The sequence below is a fragment of the Vulpes vulpes genome, chromosome 1, assembly GCF_048418805.1.
Source record: "Vulpes vulpes isolate BD-2025 chromosome 1, VulVul3, whole genome shotgun sequence".
Classification (NCBI taxonomy): domain Eukaryota; kingdom Metazoa; phylum Chordata; class Mammalia; order Carnivora; family Canidae; genus Vulpes; species Vulpes vulpes.
The window spans coordinates 33942863-33962001 of record NC_132780.1 but is presented as its reverse complement, the minus strand read 5'-3'; the positions used below and the strand labels follow the sequence as shown (position 1 = coordinate 33962001).

General features: G+C 39.8%; 1 protein-coding gene across 2 annotated transcripts in view; it reads left to right on the top strand.

The window, feature by feature from the left end:
• The first annotated feature begins 18 nt into the window (after window positions 1-18).
• The window catches only part of PTAR1 (protein prenyltransferase alpha subunit repeat containing 1), a 53479-nt gene continuing 34358 nt past the window's right edge, over window positions 19-19139 (top strand). The window contains exons 1-2 of one of the 2 annotated variants that reach the window (XM_072762352.1): window positions 19-236; window positions 10768-10937. In XM_072762352.1, coding sequence (XP_072618453.1) covers window positions 151-236; window positions 10768-10937 — 256 coding nt within the window. In that variant the 5' untranslated portion in view covers window positions 19-150. The remainder of the gene's footprint in view (window positions 237-10767; window positions 10938-19139) is intronic. The other variant, XR_012002315.1, reaches the window with a different exon arrangement.

Here is a 19139-nt window from a genome sequence, read left to right as displayed (position 1 = left end):
CGGCGGCGGGGGCGGGGGCGGGGGCCGGGACGGGGGCCGGGGCGGGGGCGCGGCCAAACCGGCGCACACGCGCGCGCTCCCCGCACAAGTCCCGCCGGCCGCCCGGCGCGCTCCCGGAGGCGCGCCCGAGCCGCCGCGGCCGCCGCCAACATGGCCGAGACGAGCGAGGAGGTGGCGGTGCTGGTGCAGCGGGTGGTGAAGGACATCACCAACGCCTTCAGGAGGAATCCGCACATGTGAGTCGCTGCCCGGCGGGGGTCGGCGGGGCGGGGGCGGGGCCGGGCCTCGAGCGGGCCGGCGGGGGGCACGTCCCGGCCCGCGCGCCCCTCGCGGGAGGGGGCCGGAGGGGGCCGGGGCGGGCCGGGGCGGGCCGGAGGGGGCCGGGGCGGGCCGGGGCGGGCCGGGGCCCCGCTGCGCTCCGCTCGGCCGCCGCAGGGCCCGCTCTCCGCTGCCGGAAAGTGACCTCGGAAGACCGGCGGCGGGCGACTTTTTTCGCTCGCGCTCCCACCCGTCCGCTAGACTTCACGCAACTCGGAGCACTTGACGCGTGGGTCCGCCCGCAGCCCCCGTCCGTGGAAGGTGCCGGGCGCGCGCGGGGTGGGTGTGGGTCTGCCGCGGCTTTGTGGCCGCACCGCTTGAGGTTCATCCCGGGCCGATGGGCCCGCGGCGCGGGGGGCGGCGGTCGCCCACCGCCCGTGCGTCCCCGGCGGGGCCAGCTTCCTAGCCAGCGGTAGTTTGCGGCGCCTTTTTTTTTTTTCTTTTTTTTTTTTTTTTGGACTTTCGCCTCGCTTGTCCCAAGACCGTGGAGGGACTCGCGTGAAACATTCCGCTTGGAAGGTGAGCGGAGAGCATTCTCAGGAGTGTCGCTTCTGGGGGCGCCTGGGTGGCTCAGCGGTTGAGCATCTGCCTCGGGGTCAGGTCGTGACCCCGGGGTCGCCATCGGGCTCCCCGCGAGGAGCCTGCTTCTCCCTCTGCCTGTGTCTCTGCCCCTCGGTGTGTGTGTCTCATGAATAAATAAGTAAAATCTTTAAAAAGAGCGAGAGAAAGTAGCTTCTGGGGGCGGCTGGGTGGCTCAGTGGGTTAAGCGTCTGCTTGGCTCAGGTCAGTACATCCCGGGGTCCTGGGAGGCATGGAATGGGTCTGTTGGATAGCCCACGAAGCCTTGACACTTTTTGTCATTTTAGCATTATCCGATTCATAGTTACAGGGAGCATTTTAACTCTTGTCCTATCCAGACACTGCTGCCCTCTCTTAAGTAGGACACCACAGCACTGACACGCTTATCCCTCCCTCCTTCCTTTTCACGGTGCTTGGAGTACTCCCGGAAGGTACCAGAGGAGACCGTATTCTTTCTGACACTTATGCTTTAATGTAAGGAGTGAAAAGAAAAACTATTAAAAGCTCTGTCTACGGTATACAAAAGAAGATGGAGAAGCAGAAGCAACAGTGTTTAATTGTTGCTCCCCCCCCCCTCCCCGCAAAAAGAAACATGGAATCCAATTTTACATTACCGTATTTCCACTTTTTCTCATTGTTCGTGAAGTTTTTTTTTTTATATATATATATTTTAAACTGGAACACATGAATTATTCTCTTTATGCATTTTAAACTGTTTTAAACCCCTCAGCTTCTCGCCCTAAAGGAGGTACCAAACCTACATCTAAATGAAGTGTTCTTTTCCTTCAAAGTGATGCTTAAAAAATTAAGCCCTCAGATGTCTCACTCCCTTGTGGCACACAATTGGAGACCTGTAATAGTGCTTCATTAAAAACAGAACGCTGCTGGTCTCAAAACACACCTGCCACCTCTGACAGTGTCCACTTCCTTTCCCCTTGTGACTGCTGCCTTTTTTAAAAATGAATGTTTGGAATGATTTCCTGGCAGTAACCATAGTGGGTACTGGGTCTTTTAAAGAATGCTTTGATGCCTTGTATATCAGTCTTTCAGTCTTTTTTTTTGAGAATGAAAACTTGTGTAAATAAGAGACAACCTCAAAAAAAAAAAAAAAAACAGTTGGATAAGTGAAGGGCCTATTTTTCTCATCATTGATGTTGTTTTTCTTGAAGAAATTATAGCAGAGATCGGAAAGAAGCCTAATAAGTACAGTAATCATAGTTTCTCTTTGAGATAGATTGAAAAAGCCCATCAGCAGTGCCTGGGTGGCTCAGTGCCTTAAGCCTCTGACTCTTGGTTTCAGCTCAGGTCATGATCTCTCCATCTCTCCAGTTCCTGAGATTGAGCCCTGCCCCTGCAACAGGCTCCCTGCTTAGCGCTCTGCCTCCCCTCACTTTTGAACCCTCTACCCTCTCTTTGTCTAAAACAAATGTTTTGTTAGTTTGTTTTTAAATCAGTGTTTTCTATTTGAAGAAACTGAGCTTGATTGGTTGAGTGCACTTTGGAACACATCTCTGTTTTCTGGATCATATTTATTGAAACTCATAAAGGACTTTAATGCCCCCCAATCATATTTTTCATGGTGAAAGCTCCCTAATATGCTATCGATGCAAAATTTAAGATTGTTAATAAACATTTGGGCCGTTTAAGATTTAAAAGATTGAAATAGGGGCACGTGGGGTGGTTCAATGGTTGAGCATCTGCCTTTGGCTCAGGTTGTGATCCCGGAGTCCTGGGATCAAGTCTTGTGTCCAGCTCCCTCCAGGGAGCCTGCTTCCCTGCCTTTGTCTCTGCCTATGTCTCCCTCTGCCTATGTCTCTGCCTCTCTCTTTGTCTCTCATGAGTAAATAAGTAAAGTCATTAAAAAAATAAATAAAACTTTGAAATAGGTTGAACATTTGAAATGATTTAAAATGATTCATAATATAGGCCTGAAGAATTTAAATAGCTTAACTCACTGTTAAATAGTAATTTTTAGCCATATTGCAGTATATATGTCCTACAATAACAATATCTTCAGTAATATCACCACACAGCATCTTTAAAAATGTCTTCTGGTTTGGATTTTTTAAGATTGCCTATACTTCTTACCTTAATCTAACCCTCTTCTAAATATTTCTATTAAAAGAAAAAAATGCATTGTTTATCTCAAAAATTAGTTACCTAATAACACTTTTTAGCACTATACAAAGAAGTTTTTCATTCTTTTTGTTTTCCTTTATTCTTCAAACACAAGATAGACAACTAATTTTATTAGACAATATTCACTCCATTAAACATATTGACTTTGTTTCTATAAAAATGCTTCGCCAGGAGTTGTCGAACACACATTGGTTAAGATGTGGATTTTGTTACTGGTAGATATGCATAGGTTACCCTCTGTCAGCCTCTTTTTCCTCTTGCTCTATTGAGGTTGATGAAAACACAGGTAAATCTCCTCACACAATATCTGGCACTTAGCTGCCACTAAGTAAATATTAGATTTAACCTGAATTTCTGTATTCCTCAGAAAACCATACCAGCCAACTGAATAACTGAATGTGAAGTACTTCATAAATTGAAAAATACCATACAAATGTTGTTTGTATGGTTGACTCTTGGAAAATACCATTGGAACAACAGCTGAAGGCTTGACCCAGGGACCAGCAATAGCTTAATGTATAGACCCATGCTAATGTGGAAGACAGCTGTTTATGGTGTTATTAGGGTCATGTCAAAGGTCTCTTACCCACCAAGGGTTTTTTGTTGTTGTTGTTGTTATTACTGTTTAAAATGTTTATTGAACCCTCACTGTTTATGAGATGATGTAGGTACTTACCCTCACAGTATAGGATACGAAGAAGTATGAAATACAGTTCTTATACTCACGGCACAGAAATATCTGTGATGGTGGAATTATCCTATGTCTGTGCTGCCTAGTATGGTAGTCACTAGCTATATTTAGCTATTAAGTGCTTGAAATATGGCTAATGTGAATGAACAACTGAATTAAAAAAATTTTTAATGTGAATTGACTTATACATAGTGGCCATATATGCCTGGTAACCACTGTATTGCACAGGGTAGCTTTAGATGGAGAGGTGAGACCCACTTGCATGAGCAGTAAATTAACCTTGCAAAGCAGGTGGTGATAAAGGCTGGACTAGCAGCGTGGTGAGCAAGTGCTGTGTGAGTGTGTTAGGCATGGGAGGAAGGCTTTGTATGGCTAGGCCAGGACCCTTAGGGGAGGTGGGTTTTTAGCTGAACATTGAATGCTGGGTAGGATTTAGAGTTTCAGAGGGAGAGCCATAGACCTCTACATGAAACTATAAATTAACCCAGAGTAGCAAAATGTGATTGAAATGGTAGTCAAATTATGGAAGTCCTAGACTATGTGGCTTAATTTCTTTGCACCTGTATTTGACAGAATTCTAGTCTCTGGGTATGCAGGCTAGAAGTGGGGTAAAGATTGGTAAACATACCACACCTGGTCCCTGGCCCATTGGAACAAATCTACACACAGAATATAAAAAGAACCTGAAAGAATAAGGATACTTTGAAGGAATAGTAACAGAGGGGCCTAATATATCGGAGAAGCTCAAAACAAGTCTTTTGAGGAAATTGCAATTAAATTGGGACATGAGGGATGGATAAGAGTTGGCTCAGGGAAAATAGACTTCCTAGGGAGTGCAAAGGCCCCACTGGAAATTTTGGAGTAAAGGAGTAGTAAGGAAAGGCACATCTTTAAGTGGGAGTGAAGAATAAGAAACCCCAAGGCTTAATTGTCTCCTTACACTTGATTTTTTAATCTATTTAAATAAGAGTATTGTTGTAAAAGTTTGGATTTAGAATCTGACAGTCCTGGATTTGAATCCAGGCTTGTCAGTTAGGGACTGGTAGTTAAGACTCTTTCTTCATCTATAAAATGGGTTAAAATTCCTACTTTGTAAGATTGTGTGAAATAAATGAATAAATGAAATACAGAGTACTGCACATAACACTCAATAGGCAGTAGCAATTTTTGTGGCTGTTTTTAAAATAAGCCAGCTATATATAATTTCAGCGATACACCGTTAGTACTCTTCAGAATTGAGAAAGCCTGTGGTTTCTGAAATACCTTAATTTAATCACCATCAAAGTTTTAATTATCAATATGAAAGGATCAGTTCCTTTAGGTATTTTGCTAACTTTCTGTTTAGTCATTCTGGAAAGAATTCCATTTTAATGGGAAAACAAACTTATTTTAATAGATTTTTATTTATGTATTGAGAGAGAGCAAGAACATGAGTGGGGAAGGGCAGAGAGAGAGGGAGAGAATCTCAAGCAGACTCCAAGCTGAGCATAGAACCCGACTTGAGTCATGACATGAGCTGAAATCAAGAGTGGGATGCTTAATCACCTGAGCCACCCTGGTACTCCCGAAATAACTATTAGATTAAGAAGATTTGTACCTGAATCCTTGGGCTGTGTTTTCTATGCAGTCATCCACATTACAGGTTCAGTTTAGTATTTGGGGGCCATTCTTCCCTCCTAAAAGGGAAACTGGGTGATACTACTTTTGAAAATAATATGTGAGCCTACTGTAATTGATGATGTTTCTGAAAAGTGCTGACAAGGGAAGCTGTCTAAACTTGAAGAACAAAGTCAGGATCAGTGTTACATGAACTTTGAACTTCATTTGGAAGTCAGTGGATCCCCACTGTGAAGCACTCAGAAAGCTGTACCATGCATGCTGTGTATGATCTTTTTAAGTTAATGTGTTGGTTCATTCCATTTTGCTGTGTTTTTGGAGCAGCCTTCAAAAGTAACCTAAAAAAGCAAGCCTCATAGTGTCTCCTTGAGAATATTAGAACTTTTTCATCATCCCAGACCTTCGTGTCTTTAAAAATCCTATGACGTTGTTACTGCAGGTAGTTATTTGAGTGTCCTTGTTAAATATCAGGAATCTAAATTGCCCGAAACCTAAAAATATAAAAGACTGTGTTTTGGTGGTAGCAAAAGAGTCAGAAATTTCTCTTGTAACATTATTTCACAAGGAAATGGGAGATGTATTTGGTATTTATAGAACACTCCTTGCAGCCATTAAAAATATAAAAATTAATTATGTAGGAAGATGTTTAATGTGAATTGTTAGTTTTTAAAAAGGGTGGTAAGATTGCAACAATGTATATGGAACTAGAGTGTATTATGCTAAGCGAAATAAGTCAGTCAGGAAAAGACAAATGTCCTGTGATTTCACTCATGTGGAATTTAAGAAACAAAACAAATGAACATAGGGGAAGGAGAGGAGAAATAAAATAAGATAAAAACAGAGGGAGGCAAATCATAAGAGATTCTTAAATACAGAGAACAAACGGTGGGTTCCTGGAGGGGTGGTCGGAGGGGGGATGGGGTAACTGGATGATGGGCATTAAGGAAGGCACCTGATGTAATGAGCACTGGGTGTTGTATGTAAATGATGAATCACTAAATTTTACTCTTAAAACCAATACTTCACTCTGTTGTGCCCAAGATTGCGAATCCGAGAAACCACCAAGGAGCCGACACCGATGCAAACACACGAGGGTTTTATTTACAAGCTTGAGCTTGGGTCCAAGTATACCCGACACCGCGGAGCAGGGACTTGGACCCCGAGACTAAGAGGCATAGCAGCTTTATAGGGGCCAGTGGCCAATGGGATTGTAACATAGGCAGAAAGTTGCAGTCATGTTGGTCCACAGGCAGGTGGCCGATTGAATTACATTTTACCCTATAGTATCCATTTGAGCTGGCCTATTATTTTGCTCAGAAACCATCGGGCGCAGCGCAGTTTTGGTGGGCACAAGGTGGGCACAAGGCGGGGTTACATTGTTATGAGCCGATTTCTGATTAGGGTGTGCCCAGCGGCTTGACTAGGGTGGGGCAGCACCTTAAGCAATAATGTCTTGTGGGGGTCATACAGGAGGTGGCGGGTGCAGCACAAAATGGAGTTAGTCCTGCTCTGCTTGTCCAGGGGTAGGGGATTTTTGTTAAATTTCCTGGGTCCCACATACTCTAGTAAACTAACTTGAATTTAAATATAAATAAATGAGAGGGTGAAAGGATTGTAGTGGAGTGTATGTCTACTGTAATTCCACTTTTGTAAAACATTTAGAAAGAAAGGATGCATATCCAAACAGTGGTGTAGAAGGACAAAAAGACTGTTTTTTCTCTTGAGTCTTTTAATGTTTCTTGCCTATGAAATTAGAATTTCAATAGCTAGAAATGTAGAAGGAATTAATTTAAATAAATCCTGCTTGCTTTCACTCATGTTTTTATCTTTAGTGTCATGGGTTTTGGGCTTACTATTAAGAGATCCAGATTTTTAACTTAACATTAGCAATGTAACCTTGGATAATCATCATAACCCCAGTGGACCTTAGTTTCCTTGGCTGATAAAATGCGATACTGGGGGAATGAGGTTCCTTCCAATTTTAAAATGATTCTGGAATCCTATTCTAAGTTGTCTGAAAAAAAGTGGACTATGACCTGAGGGACTCAGCTTAGGAGAAATCTGAAGTCAAATACTCTGTTATTTGGAAGCTTACTGACCTACCTATCTTTATATAGTATAGGCTGTATTTTTAGGAAGCAGCAAAGTGTTGTATTTTAGGGTCGAATCGCTTGACAAAAGCTTAACTTTTTTGCTTCACCCTCCCACCTGTTAATCAAATAACTTTTCTGGTTGGCCTCAGGCTCTTAACTGATTTTTAAATAATACACTTCATCTTTGCCTGTCACTTCATAGCTTTCCACATTCTTACCTTGTACCATTTGCTCTTCCTAACAGGCATTATTCCTGTATTTCAGATAAGGATACTGATGACAGGTGACTTTGCCACATTCCCATTTGTCAGTGGTGAGGAGGCTAGCTAGGACCCTGGATCTTGGAAGACGTAGCACTTTAGCCTATATCCTGCTACCTCTCTTTTCATGCTTTGTTTTCCCTAGTGCTTTACATTCCCTGATATGGCCACTGTCATTCTCCCTCCATGAGAATAACTGTCAGGTTTCTCAGTCAGAATTAAAAAGCTGGAGGAGACCTAGCAGTCCATTTTCCTTATTTAATGATGTAATACAATTCCACCATTTTACAAATGATGAAATTAAGGTCTGTAGACACCAAATGAAATAAATATATATATCATAATAATGACAAAATAAATGGCAAAATATGTATATGTAAATATATAATATATAAAATAAGTATATAAAATACATACATATGTATATACATTTACAAAATATGTATATGTAAATATACAATATGTAAAATAATGACAGCTAGGGCTTGGACCCACTGCATTAGAAGGAAATCAGAGATAATGTTCCTTTAGAGATTCAAGAAGTGATACTCCTTGACAGTGATTTATTTGAATATTATCATTGAAAGCTTGATAATCAGCCTTTCAGGAGCAGTTCTTGAGCATCTGCTCTTTCAAGGCATTCTTGTTTTTTAAAATTAGTTCTCAGAAGAATGGTACCCAACTAAAGAAGTGTGTTTTTTATTTGTGCAGATGGCTCTGTCCTTTCATTTAGGTACTGAATTATTAACAGGACATTTTATTTTTGTCGTAAATAATGAACAAGGCAGATTTTTACATTATGATTTTAAGTTGCTGCTTCCCACCCCCACCCCCACCCCCGCCCATGGACTGTACCCAAAGGTAGGATCTTTGATTCTTGTTTATTCTTGTTACTCTAGCATTCATACTGTTGACTTAGGCAGTTCTTTGAGGTGTTGTAAGTGGTTATTAGATCTCAGACAACAGGCTCTCAAAATAATTATGCCGAGTTGTTGTTGTTTTTCCTGTAATTCTAGTTTAACTTTTAAATGTTCTATTTCATATAGTAAAACCTGAATACCAGAAAATACCAGAGATTCAAGACCCGTGTTAGAGATAGCTCTGTATGTGGCTGGTTGTCCTGATGGTGAATTAGGTAGACTTCACATTAACCAAATACAATTGCAAAAACATTTTGAAATACTGGATGTTGAGCTCAAGTGGGCTCTCAGCATTGATTCATGCTTCCTACAAAACTTTATTTATATGACTGGAATGGCAAAGTAGTAACATTTTATTATAGATATTGATACAATTTTCATCAAAACTGTCAGCACTTTGAAGCTTGGCACCACCTTGTTTTATTCATTTTTGCATTTTCAGAACCTCACACATTTCCCGGTACATTGTGTTATTCAGAAAATGCTTAGATAGTCCTGATGTGGTATAATCAAAACACCTCTGAATCATTTGAGCCAGTTGTCAGGACAAAAAGTCTTGGGTCTCAAAATCTACTTCAAGTGAAATCAGCTTGAAAGAATGGTTAGTGACCTAACCCCTAGAGTACCCATTTATTGATGTATCTGTGTGTCATTAATGATCAGTAGAAAGTAGGTTACCTCTGAGCTGTCTAGTGTAGAGTTTCCAGGAGAGATTCTATTTTAATTTCAGAGCCTCCCACCAATTTGTAATGGTGGCCTAACAAAAAAAGAGGGCTTTTCTTATAACCTAAAATTGTACCTGTTTCCCCTTCTTATATCTACCAAAGTACTGTGTTCTTGGTTGGGGAATCCCAGGGATGTAAAGGGTAGTGTCATACATAAACTCCTCTAGTTACCAGTTTTTTAATTTTTTTTTTAAGCAGGCAGTTATCAAAAAATATCTTTGTATTTGAAAGGTGTATGCAGGTTTTGCAAAACCATTTTTATGTTTGTTGGTTCCTTTACTGTGTAAGTCAGCTGCTGTACATATTGTTAAATCTCTGCCTCAAATGTAAATTTTCAATTTAAGTTGAGGCAGATTGAAGGACATAGATGCCACCTTAAAGGTAAATGACCTAAATTCTGAAATATATTTTGTATTTTAACAGCACTTACCAGCATGTTTATTTTTTTAATTCAATGAAGTATAAAAAAGATTATACAGAAGAAAAAATGGACCACAATCTCATTGACCAGATAACTTTTGTTATCTGTTACACATACATTACTAGGCAAGCCTAAGTACATTTGTTGACATTTTTTACAGATAGAAATAATATATACATATGATCAGAAAATTTAAACTGTATGAAAAAATTTGTTGTCTCCTCTAAAATTTCTTGGAAACCTTTTTTTAAAAAAATTATACAATATGCTTTATGCCATACACTGGTATTTTGCTCTTTTTCTGGTTTTATATATCTTGGCATCTTTTCCATACCAGCATTTGCAGATCTGCCTCATTTTTGTATACCTCTACCACATGGATTAGCCATATTTATTATACCAATCTTATATCCATATATATTTAGATTGTTTCCAGTTTTGTTGCAGTGTTGCAGTGAACATCCTATTGACTATTTTGGCATGGGATAATTTCTGAACAGTGGAACTGCTGAGGCTCTGAATATATGCAATTTAAAAATTTGAAAGACATTTTCAAATCCATCCAAAGATTAGACCAATTTTCATTTTAGTCCAGAGGAAGTCAGCATACTAATTTTCCTGTACTCCTGTGTATATTGAAAAACTTAAAAAAAAAAATTTCTACTAACCCAGCACATGAGCTAAATAATATTTTTAAGAAAGAGAAATATGGAGGCACCTAGGTGGCTCAGTTGGTTAAATGTCCAACTGTTGTTTTTGGCTCAAGCCATGATCTCAGAGTCCTGGGATTGAACCCCACATCAGGCTCCATGGCTCAGCAGGGAATCTGCTTGAGGAATCTCTACCTCTGCCCCTCCCCCCCCACCAATAAATAAATAAATCTTTACAAAAAAGAAAGAAAGGGAAATATGTTACTTTTCTTTTTAATATTCTGTAGTATTGGAAAAATGTTGAAAAAACTAGTAGTCTTATTCTTAATTCTTCCTTTTGTTTTACTATTTAAGAGATGAAATTGGCCTGATCCCATGTCCTGAAGCTAGGTATAACCGGAGTCCCATAGTCCTGGTTGAAAACAAACTTGGTGTGGAGAGCTGGTGTGTCAAGTTCCTCTTACCATATGTCCACAACAAGCTCCTTTTGTACAGAACGAGAAAGCAATGGCTAAACAAAGACGGTAAGTATGAACTCTGTTCTCTTCCTTTGTTTTCTAGAAACAGCATGGACTGTGCGGAGAAGAACTTTCTCTGGGTATTAGCATTGCTAGATTTCAGTCCAGGCTCTTTCATTCACTGCCTGGGTGGCAGCTTAACCTCTCTGTCAAATGAGTTTGGACCTGTCAGTAGTTTTCAAATTTTGCATCCATAGTGATACAGGATTCCAGGGTACCTACTGCAGCCGGGACAGTAAATCAGAGCAGTTCTGATTTTACTTTTTTTTTTTTTTTTTTTAACTTTCTTATATATTAGGGTTGTTTATACAATTTTATTTGAAGAAGACATCCATCCTATGGCTATAAAAGAAAGTTTGAAAAATACACAGATGATGACTCCAATCTCTAAAAGCTCAGATTTCTCTGGTTTCTTATCCTTTAGGAATTCTATAAGCAATAAAACTCATTCTGGTAGCAGACCAAATGGGATAACTGAGGCATAATGATGGAAGTTACACTATGAACCAGCTCAGTGATTTATGGGAGGTACTATTGTGCTGTGAATCCCAATTGAGCTTCCACCCTCTGGGTCCTCTTCCTATGCTGATATAAACGTAAGAAAACCGTCCGAGCATTCACTTCTTTTGCTCTTCTGAGACAGTTCTTTGCTGAATGGGGCAGTCTCAGTTCATCTTACCCAGTCTCTTTTCTTAGCTTTTCCCCATATGTGTTATTAAGTCTCCATGTACACAAATTCCCTTTACTTTTTAGATTTAAAACAACAAAAAAAAGTAGAGTACTCCTCCAAAACTGGGTTCTTAATGGTTTTTGTAAAGCTGCCCCTTCCCACATACAGCCGGTACCTTCCGAAGTGCTCAGTATGCCTGGAGGCTAATTTGAATAAGAACTTTGTTTCCTAGAGAATTTTAATTACCAGTTTGGTAGCCATTACCATGAGCCTACTCATACCAGAAGTGTTCTAAGTACTGTGGGGATAAAAAGATGAATAATACATGTTGTCTTTACTCAAGAAGCTTACAGTTGGGTGAAAAACAATCTCTTTGTGGAGTGTTGCCAAAGCCATGACATACTGATTTCCTTGTATTCTTCTTATCATTGTCCTAACATACTGTCATAATAACACTTTTCCCTGTCTAGACCAATAGAAAAGGGCTCTGACTTGAAGATTTAGTGTGAAATAATTTCTGTTTTCTTTGTGTTTCATTCAATTAGTCCTCTGATACATATTTCTTATAAAGCTATGCTTAAGTTTATGGCATAGCTTAAGTTTGTGGTATAAACCCAAAGGTATAAGTTTAGCCATAAATTTAAAGGTAAGAATATTTATCCGTTGTTAGGCCCTCTTTCATTCTCCCTTCCAACCCCCTAAAGTAGATAGTTTGATTATGAAATCTACGGTAAGTTTCAGTAACATTAAGGTACAAAATAACACCATATGAATCCCATCAAATGTTTTTGTTTTTGTTTTGTTTTGTTTTATTTTTTTTGCCAAACACAGATATATTGTGTGTGTTCTGGTGCACAAAAATGTATAATTGAGCCAGTACATAACAAGCTTAGGGAGGTGGGGAGACAGAATGATGATGCTCTTGTAGTAGAGAAGAAACAGTACGAATTTTAAAATGTCAAAGGCTACTGTTAATGTTGTTTCAGATCATTATTTTTTACGCATTCATGCGTGTTAGCCCAGCTGCCCTCTCCCTGTAGCCTTCTAGTTTTTTCTATTTCCCTGTGTCTTGTTTCTCTGGACACTGTACTGCAGGCTTTGCTGAGTCTTCTCATCACTAAGTTTTAATCTTGTTAGGCCCAAGAAGACCCAGGAAGAAGATCAACCTATATACTTGTGCAAACACTTTTTTATTTCACTTTTTCAGTAGGTGGTTATAGCATAGTTCGGTGTAGTATCACATACTACTCAGGTTGTGTATTAACAGTAAAAATATGGAAGTGAATTTCTTCCGTGAAGAAATGACAAAAAAAAAAAAAAAAGATACCTGAAAACGCTGACTAACATAAGAAAATTCTACCAAACTTGTGAACTGAAGTAGTTATCACACAGAGGTAAATATTGCTAAGAAAAAAAAAATATTAGGAAAAAGCAGTCGTGAAAATGCTGTACCTTTAAAGCTGTTTTTGTAGAAAACATATAAGAAGAGCAAATGAAGAAAGCTCTCAGTGTAGGTATTTCAGAAATGTCAGTGTCTATGTGATTGATTATCCCCAAATCGTAGGTATCACCTAGGAATGTATTCTGTAACTGAAGGTGACTTTTATTCTTAGGATGGATTTTTTTTTTCTTTTTTAACCAAACTGAGTTCATGCTTCATGCTGAATTCCTTAGATGTTTGGAAGCCGTCTGTAGTGGTTAGAGTTCTCCAGAGAAACCACTAGAAAACTTTTTGTATAAAGAGATTTATTATGACAAATTGGCTGACATAATTATGAAGGCTGAGAAGTCCCACAGTCTGCTTTCTTCAAGCTGGAGACCCAAGACACCCAGTGATAAAATTTAGTTTGAGTCTGAAGACCTCAGACTCAGGGGAGCCAAAGGTTTAAATCCCAGTCCAAAAGGCCAAAAAGGATTAGAAGAGATGTCCCAAGTCAAGCAGACAGACAGGAAGCAAAAAAGAGGCAAGGACCTGCTTCCTCCTTTCGTCGTATACAGGTCCTCAACAGATTGGATGATGCCCACCTACATTGGGGAGGGCAGTCTCCTTCATGGAGTCTACTGACTTAAATGCTAATCTCATCTGGAAATACCCTCACAGACACACTCAGAAGTAATGTTTAATAATGTTTAATCTGGACACCCTGTAGTCAGTCAGGTATAACCATAACACCAGAGTTAACCTTCACAGCATCCCTGTTAGTTACTTAGAGACTGATATTTTTTAACTCTGCTACAGTAGTAACCATATTTGGTTTGGGAGAGAAATGATACTATAATTCTGATTTTTGAGAATCCATGACAAAAACAAGCAGCAGAAGTTCACAGCATTAGAGTCCTGACCAAGTACAGCTCTGTTCCACACTTAGACTGGCTCCAAGTATGCCATCCCATCATTTTCCCTCACTACTCCCTTCTCACAGCCTCTGCCAACTGTGCTCTCTCTTTAACAGCTGTCTTCTGCTCTTCATGTCTTCTTTCTCAGCTGGGCAAATGTGATTACCTCATAGCTGGTCTACCCTGTTTTCAGACTCTTCCATAATTCATGTCCATCGTGCCACTAGCCAGTCATTTCAAACAACACTTTCCAGGGACACTTCTTGCAAACATAGTTTGAGAGATGCTTTTCTGAAATACATATCTGTGCAGCTTATTTCATGATGCCTGCTGGGTCCAGGGAGAGTTCAAACACCTTGGCATGGTATTTGATGGCCTTCACAATCTGTACCCAGCCTTCATCACCAGCTTTTTCCTCTGTTCTGCTTTCAGCATCAAAGGTTGTGTATTCTCAGCACCAGGCTGACATAGGCCCACAGATAGGTTTTGTTTGGGCTTATGTAATGTTTCTTAAACTTTTTCATAAGTTGGATAAACATTTAAAATTCGGATGAACTTGGGCAGCCCCGGTGGCCCAGCGGTTTAGTGCCACCTTCAGCCCAGGGTGTGATCCTGGAGTCCTGGGATGGAGTCCTGTGTCAGGCTCCCTGCATGGAGCCTGCTTCTCCCTCTGCCTGTGTCTCTGCCTCTCTCTCTCTATGTCTGTCATAAATAAATAAATAAAATCTTTAAAAAAATTTTAAAATCAGGATGAACTTTTAAAATTAGGATGGAAATCTGAACTTGTCTCCACTTGAAAAATCAGAAGTGCTGGGTACACAAATTTCTGTACAGCAGCTAGTGGAGGCTTTTAGCCTCTGCTTTTCTTGACTAGGTACACCTGTTCCAGTGTGCTACAACCTCCTTATGTTCTTCAGACACTAAGGCACGGTGTCATTTGCTCCGTATCATCAGGTTAGTTTTGCTACTTTTTTTGACATTCATTTGAACTGTAGAAGCATTAGAGTCTGTAACATTTGATATACCTTCCAGCCGCAACATATGCGGTTCCATTCTTGGACTTTGCTGTGTACTACTACTTTATTTCTATGTCTTTGCTGAAGCTAGGTTCATGTCTTACGTTGTCACCATTGTTGTGATTACCAGCACACACACATACAGAAATACATGAAGGCGGTTTGACTGCTTCAGGAAGCAATAATTCTCTTCATTCCTACAGGAGTGTTTTATTCAGACTGCTTGCATAGTAGCACTTACCACACTTTATTGTAGTTGATCACTTACACATTTTCCCCTGGTAGATTATGATTTGTTAGAAAGAGGGATTATGGCTTGTCTTTCATTATGTCCTCAGCTCCTTCTGTTTTCAATAGAGTTTGTCAAATAAGTAGCAAGAGTTTGATAAGCAGGAGGTTTTAGCTTAGTCTGGCTATCGGTTCAGTGACTGTATTCTGTAGTAAAAGGGCCTTGGTGTTTGCCACATAGCTTTATACCAAGCCTCTCTTCCTGTAGTAACCAGAACATATTTTGGATAAAGAGATTAATAACATCCCAGTTGACCTTGGATTTATTTCTAGATGCATGAAACATATCTCTGTCAGAGACAGTTGGCAGATGCAGTGCTCATTACCAGGTGACTGCTGGCTTTGGGCCATTTCTGGAATCCCATTGCAGCAAAGAAAAAATATTGATTTTTCTGACTTTTCTAGCTTCCTTTTGTCCTCTCTTTGTCACAGTTGGAATTTTGCTACTTTCCTGTGTATGATATGCCCTGATTCATTTTCTCCTTGTGATGTGATAATGAGTTAGTCATATATTTGAGTGTGTTTTAACAAAGGAACATTCATTTGCTGGGTATATTCTGGTATTTTCAGCGAGAGCTGTTTAATTCCAAGAGACCACAAAGATATCAGTATCTCACATCTTCTAGGTAACAAAGAACATGCATATGGTTGATAAAATGTAGAAGTAAAAGAGTTACTGTCAACTGTTGATCATACATGTTTATCTTTAGATCTTGGTTCAGTCCTGACTTGAAGAGGACAAAGTAATTGTAGAGTGTGCCAGAGTAGAAAGAACATCTGATTTGAAGGAAAACATCTGGATGTAGACTCAGTTTATCAGCATGCTGACGTTACTTAGCAGTGACTTTAGGCAAACTATTTAACCTCTTCCTATTCCTTCACCAAAAGAAGGGAATTGTAAAAGGTCTCAGAGGATTGTTGAGAGGATCACATGAGTTAGTGTGTATAAAACACCTAGGACAGTGCCTGGCATATAGTAGGCTCTCAAGAAACACTAGTTTCCTTTCTCTGATTTAACCAGAACCACTGGGGAAGAAAAACAGAAAAATACACATAATTCTTTAATTATGTCCAATATTTCTAAGCTGGTTACTTCTCTCTCTTTGGCCCTTTCTAGTTTCTGACATTTCACTTCACCCTAACCTCTTGGATCAGATCGCAGTGCTTCCTGAAGAAGGTCCTATCTGAACTTGAGTCCTGAGTGAGGAGGAATTGGCAATTTGTCAGAGAGAGTGGGAAAGAGCCTGTGGCTGTATGTGTTACAAGGCACCACTGATATTTGGTTGAGGCTCTTGATGTTTTAAATCCTGAGATTCTCAGAAGTTGAGAAATAACCTGCTCAGCAGTCACTGCTTAGCCAGCTTAGGAGATTGTTTTCTTCCCTCTGGTAGTATCCAATCCCAGTATAGCTTGTGGAACTGGGCTAGGAGATATAGGCTTTGAAACTGGAATTATCATTGAGTGCTTCCTGTGTATCAGGTTTTGTCCTAACACTTGGTGAGTATGAAACATTTATTTATTTATTTATTTATTATTTTATTTTATTTTATTTTATTTATTTTATTTTATTTTATTTTATTTTATTTATTTTATTTTATTTTTATTTTATTTTATTTTATTTTTATTTTATTTTTATTTTATTTTATTTTATTTTATTTTATTTTATTTTATTTTATTTATTTTATTTTATTTTATTTTTTATGATAGTCACAGAGAGAGAGAGAGAGGCAGAGACACAGGTGGAGGGAGAAGCAGGCTCCATGCACCGGGAGCCCGATGTGGGATTCGATCCCGGGTCTCCAGGATCGCGCCCTGGGCCAAAGGCAGGCGCCAAACCGCTGCGCCACCCAGGGATCCCAGTATGAAACATTTAATAGTCAATGAGGTAGTACTATTATTAGCTCCATTTTACATACAAGGAGGACAGAGAGATTAAGTAACTTGCCCAGGAACTTTCCGGTAAGTGGTAGAGTAGAGCTGGACTGTGAGTCCAGTAGTTGCTATCGCCCTACTAGGTAGGGTGAGCCCCTCTTGTAGAGGAAGTCTTACTTTGATTAGCTTTCCTTTTCACACAGCCACAGAATGAAAATTAGCAACTCAGGTATTTTCTGTGCGTATTGGTGTCTGCCTTGTCCTGCTATATGGAGGTATCTCTGTGGTGGAAGATTGAACTTGTCTTCAATTATGAGTGGGGAAGGAGAGTTGTTTTAGAAGTACAGTTGACCCTTCAGCAATGTAAGGATAGGGGCACTGGACTCACCCTGCCTAGTCCATTCAGAAATCTGCATATAACTTTTGATTCCCCCAAAACTTAACTAGTTATAGCCTACTTTTGACCAGAAACCTTACCAATAACATAAACAGTCAACACCTCTGTTGTATGTTACATATATTATTTGCTGTATACTTATAATGAGGTAAGCTAGAGAAAAGAAAATGTTAAGAAAATCATAAGGAAAATACATTTATAGTGCTATACTGTATTTATTGAAAAAAATTAGCATACAGATGGACTTGTGCAGCACAAACCTGTGTTCAAGGGTCAGCTGTAGAAACAAATGGCAACTACCATTGGTCACACACATTTCTTCTTAATCCCAAAAGGGAAAGTCACTAAGTACCAGTTTATGTAGTTAATATAATGGATTTTGGAAAACTATAGACTTTAAAAGAAATTTAAGAAGTCTTCCCATTATGCAGAAACATTTCCAAATAGCTACTTAACACGGATTTTTTTCATTCCTTATTTTATAAGTTTAGAAATTTCGATAGTTTCACTGTAAGAACACTGACCTCATTTCTGATTTCTTTGATTAATGCTGTGAAAGTATTCATTTCTTGGTTGGTAAGTAGCAGTGGTGTTTCATTGAACAAATATTTGGTTTGGTTGAGCATTCACTGTGTCAGATAACTGGAGAAATGGAAAGAATCTCATTGGCTCACAATAGAGATTGATGTTCTCATCTCACAGATGAGGAAACTGAAGTTCAAAAACATGAAGTTACATACACAATTAAGTGGAGAAGCTGAGATTCAAACCCATGGTAGCCTGGCTTTAAGGCCTTATAACTTCTCTATGTGGGTACACATGGAACTTCTTTTGGATAGGGGCCCCAGTCTTCTTATCTTTGTTGAGTGAACAAGTAATCTGGAGATGAATTAGAGGCTGGGTGGCTTAGTGGTTGGGCGTCTGCCTTCGGCTTAGGGCGTGATCCTGGAGTCCCGGGATCAAGTCCTGCATCAGGCTCCCTGCGTGGAGCCTGCTTCTCCCTTTGCCCGTGTCTCTGTGTCTCTCCCTCTCCCTCTCCCTCTGTGTGTGTGTGTCTCTCATGAATAAGTAAATAAAGTCTTTAAGAAAAAAAATAAAGATGTAGTAGATGGGACCTCCAAAAAACATAGTATCTCATCAAGAAGAGATTATTTATACCATATCAGTAACAAAATAAGATACAGGACATAGTAATTGCTTCCAGGTAGGTAGGTCAGGAGAGACTTTATGAACAAAGATTTTTTTTTTGATATTCAGTAAATATTATATTTCTAGCAGAGAAAAGAGCAAGCAGGTAAATCCGAAATACCCAGAGAAGGTAGACAGATAGGAGTTGTGTTTAGAGAATGGTGGGATTTGGTTCAGGTGGTGTATAGCACATCAAGGGCAGGTAATAGAAGGGCATGCTGACAAGGAGATTGTGGGTTTTTCTTTTTTGACCAGGTTATACTTAACCTGGTACATTTCCCCAGTGTCCTGTGCTCTAGTACCTATAATCTCTTGGAGAGAACCCTGTGTGAATTTCCATGCCTTTTTATCCTTGCTCATACTTTTTTTCCAGTCTACAGTGGTCTTTACCATTTTATTCATTTATCACCTTCCCTGGGTACTCCAGTAAGAATTAATTT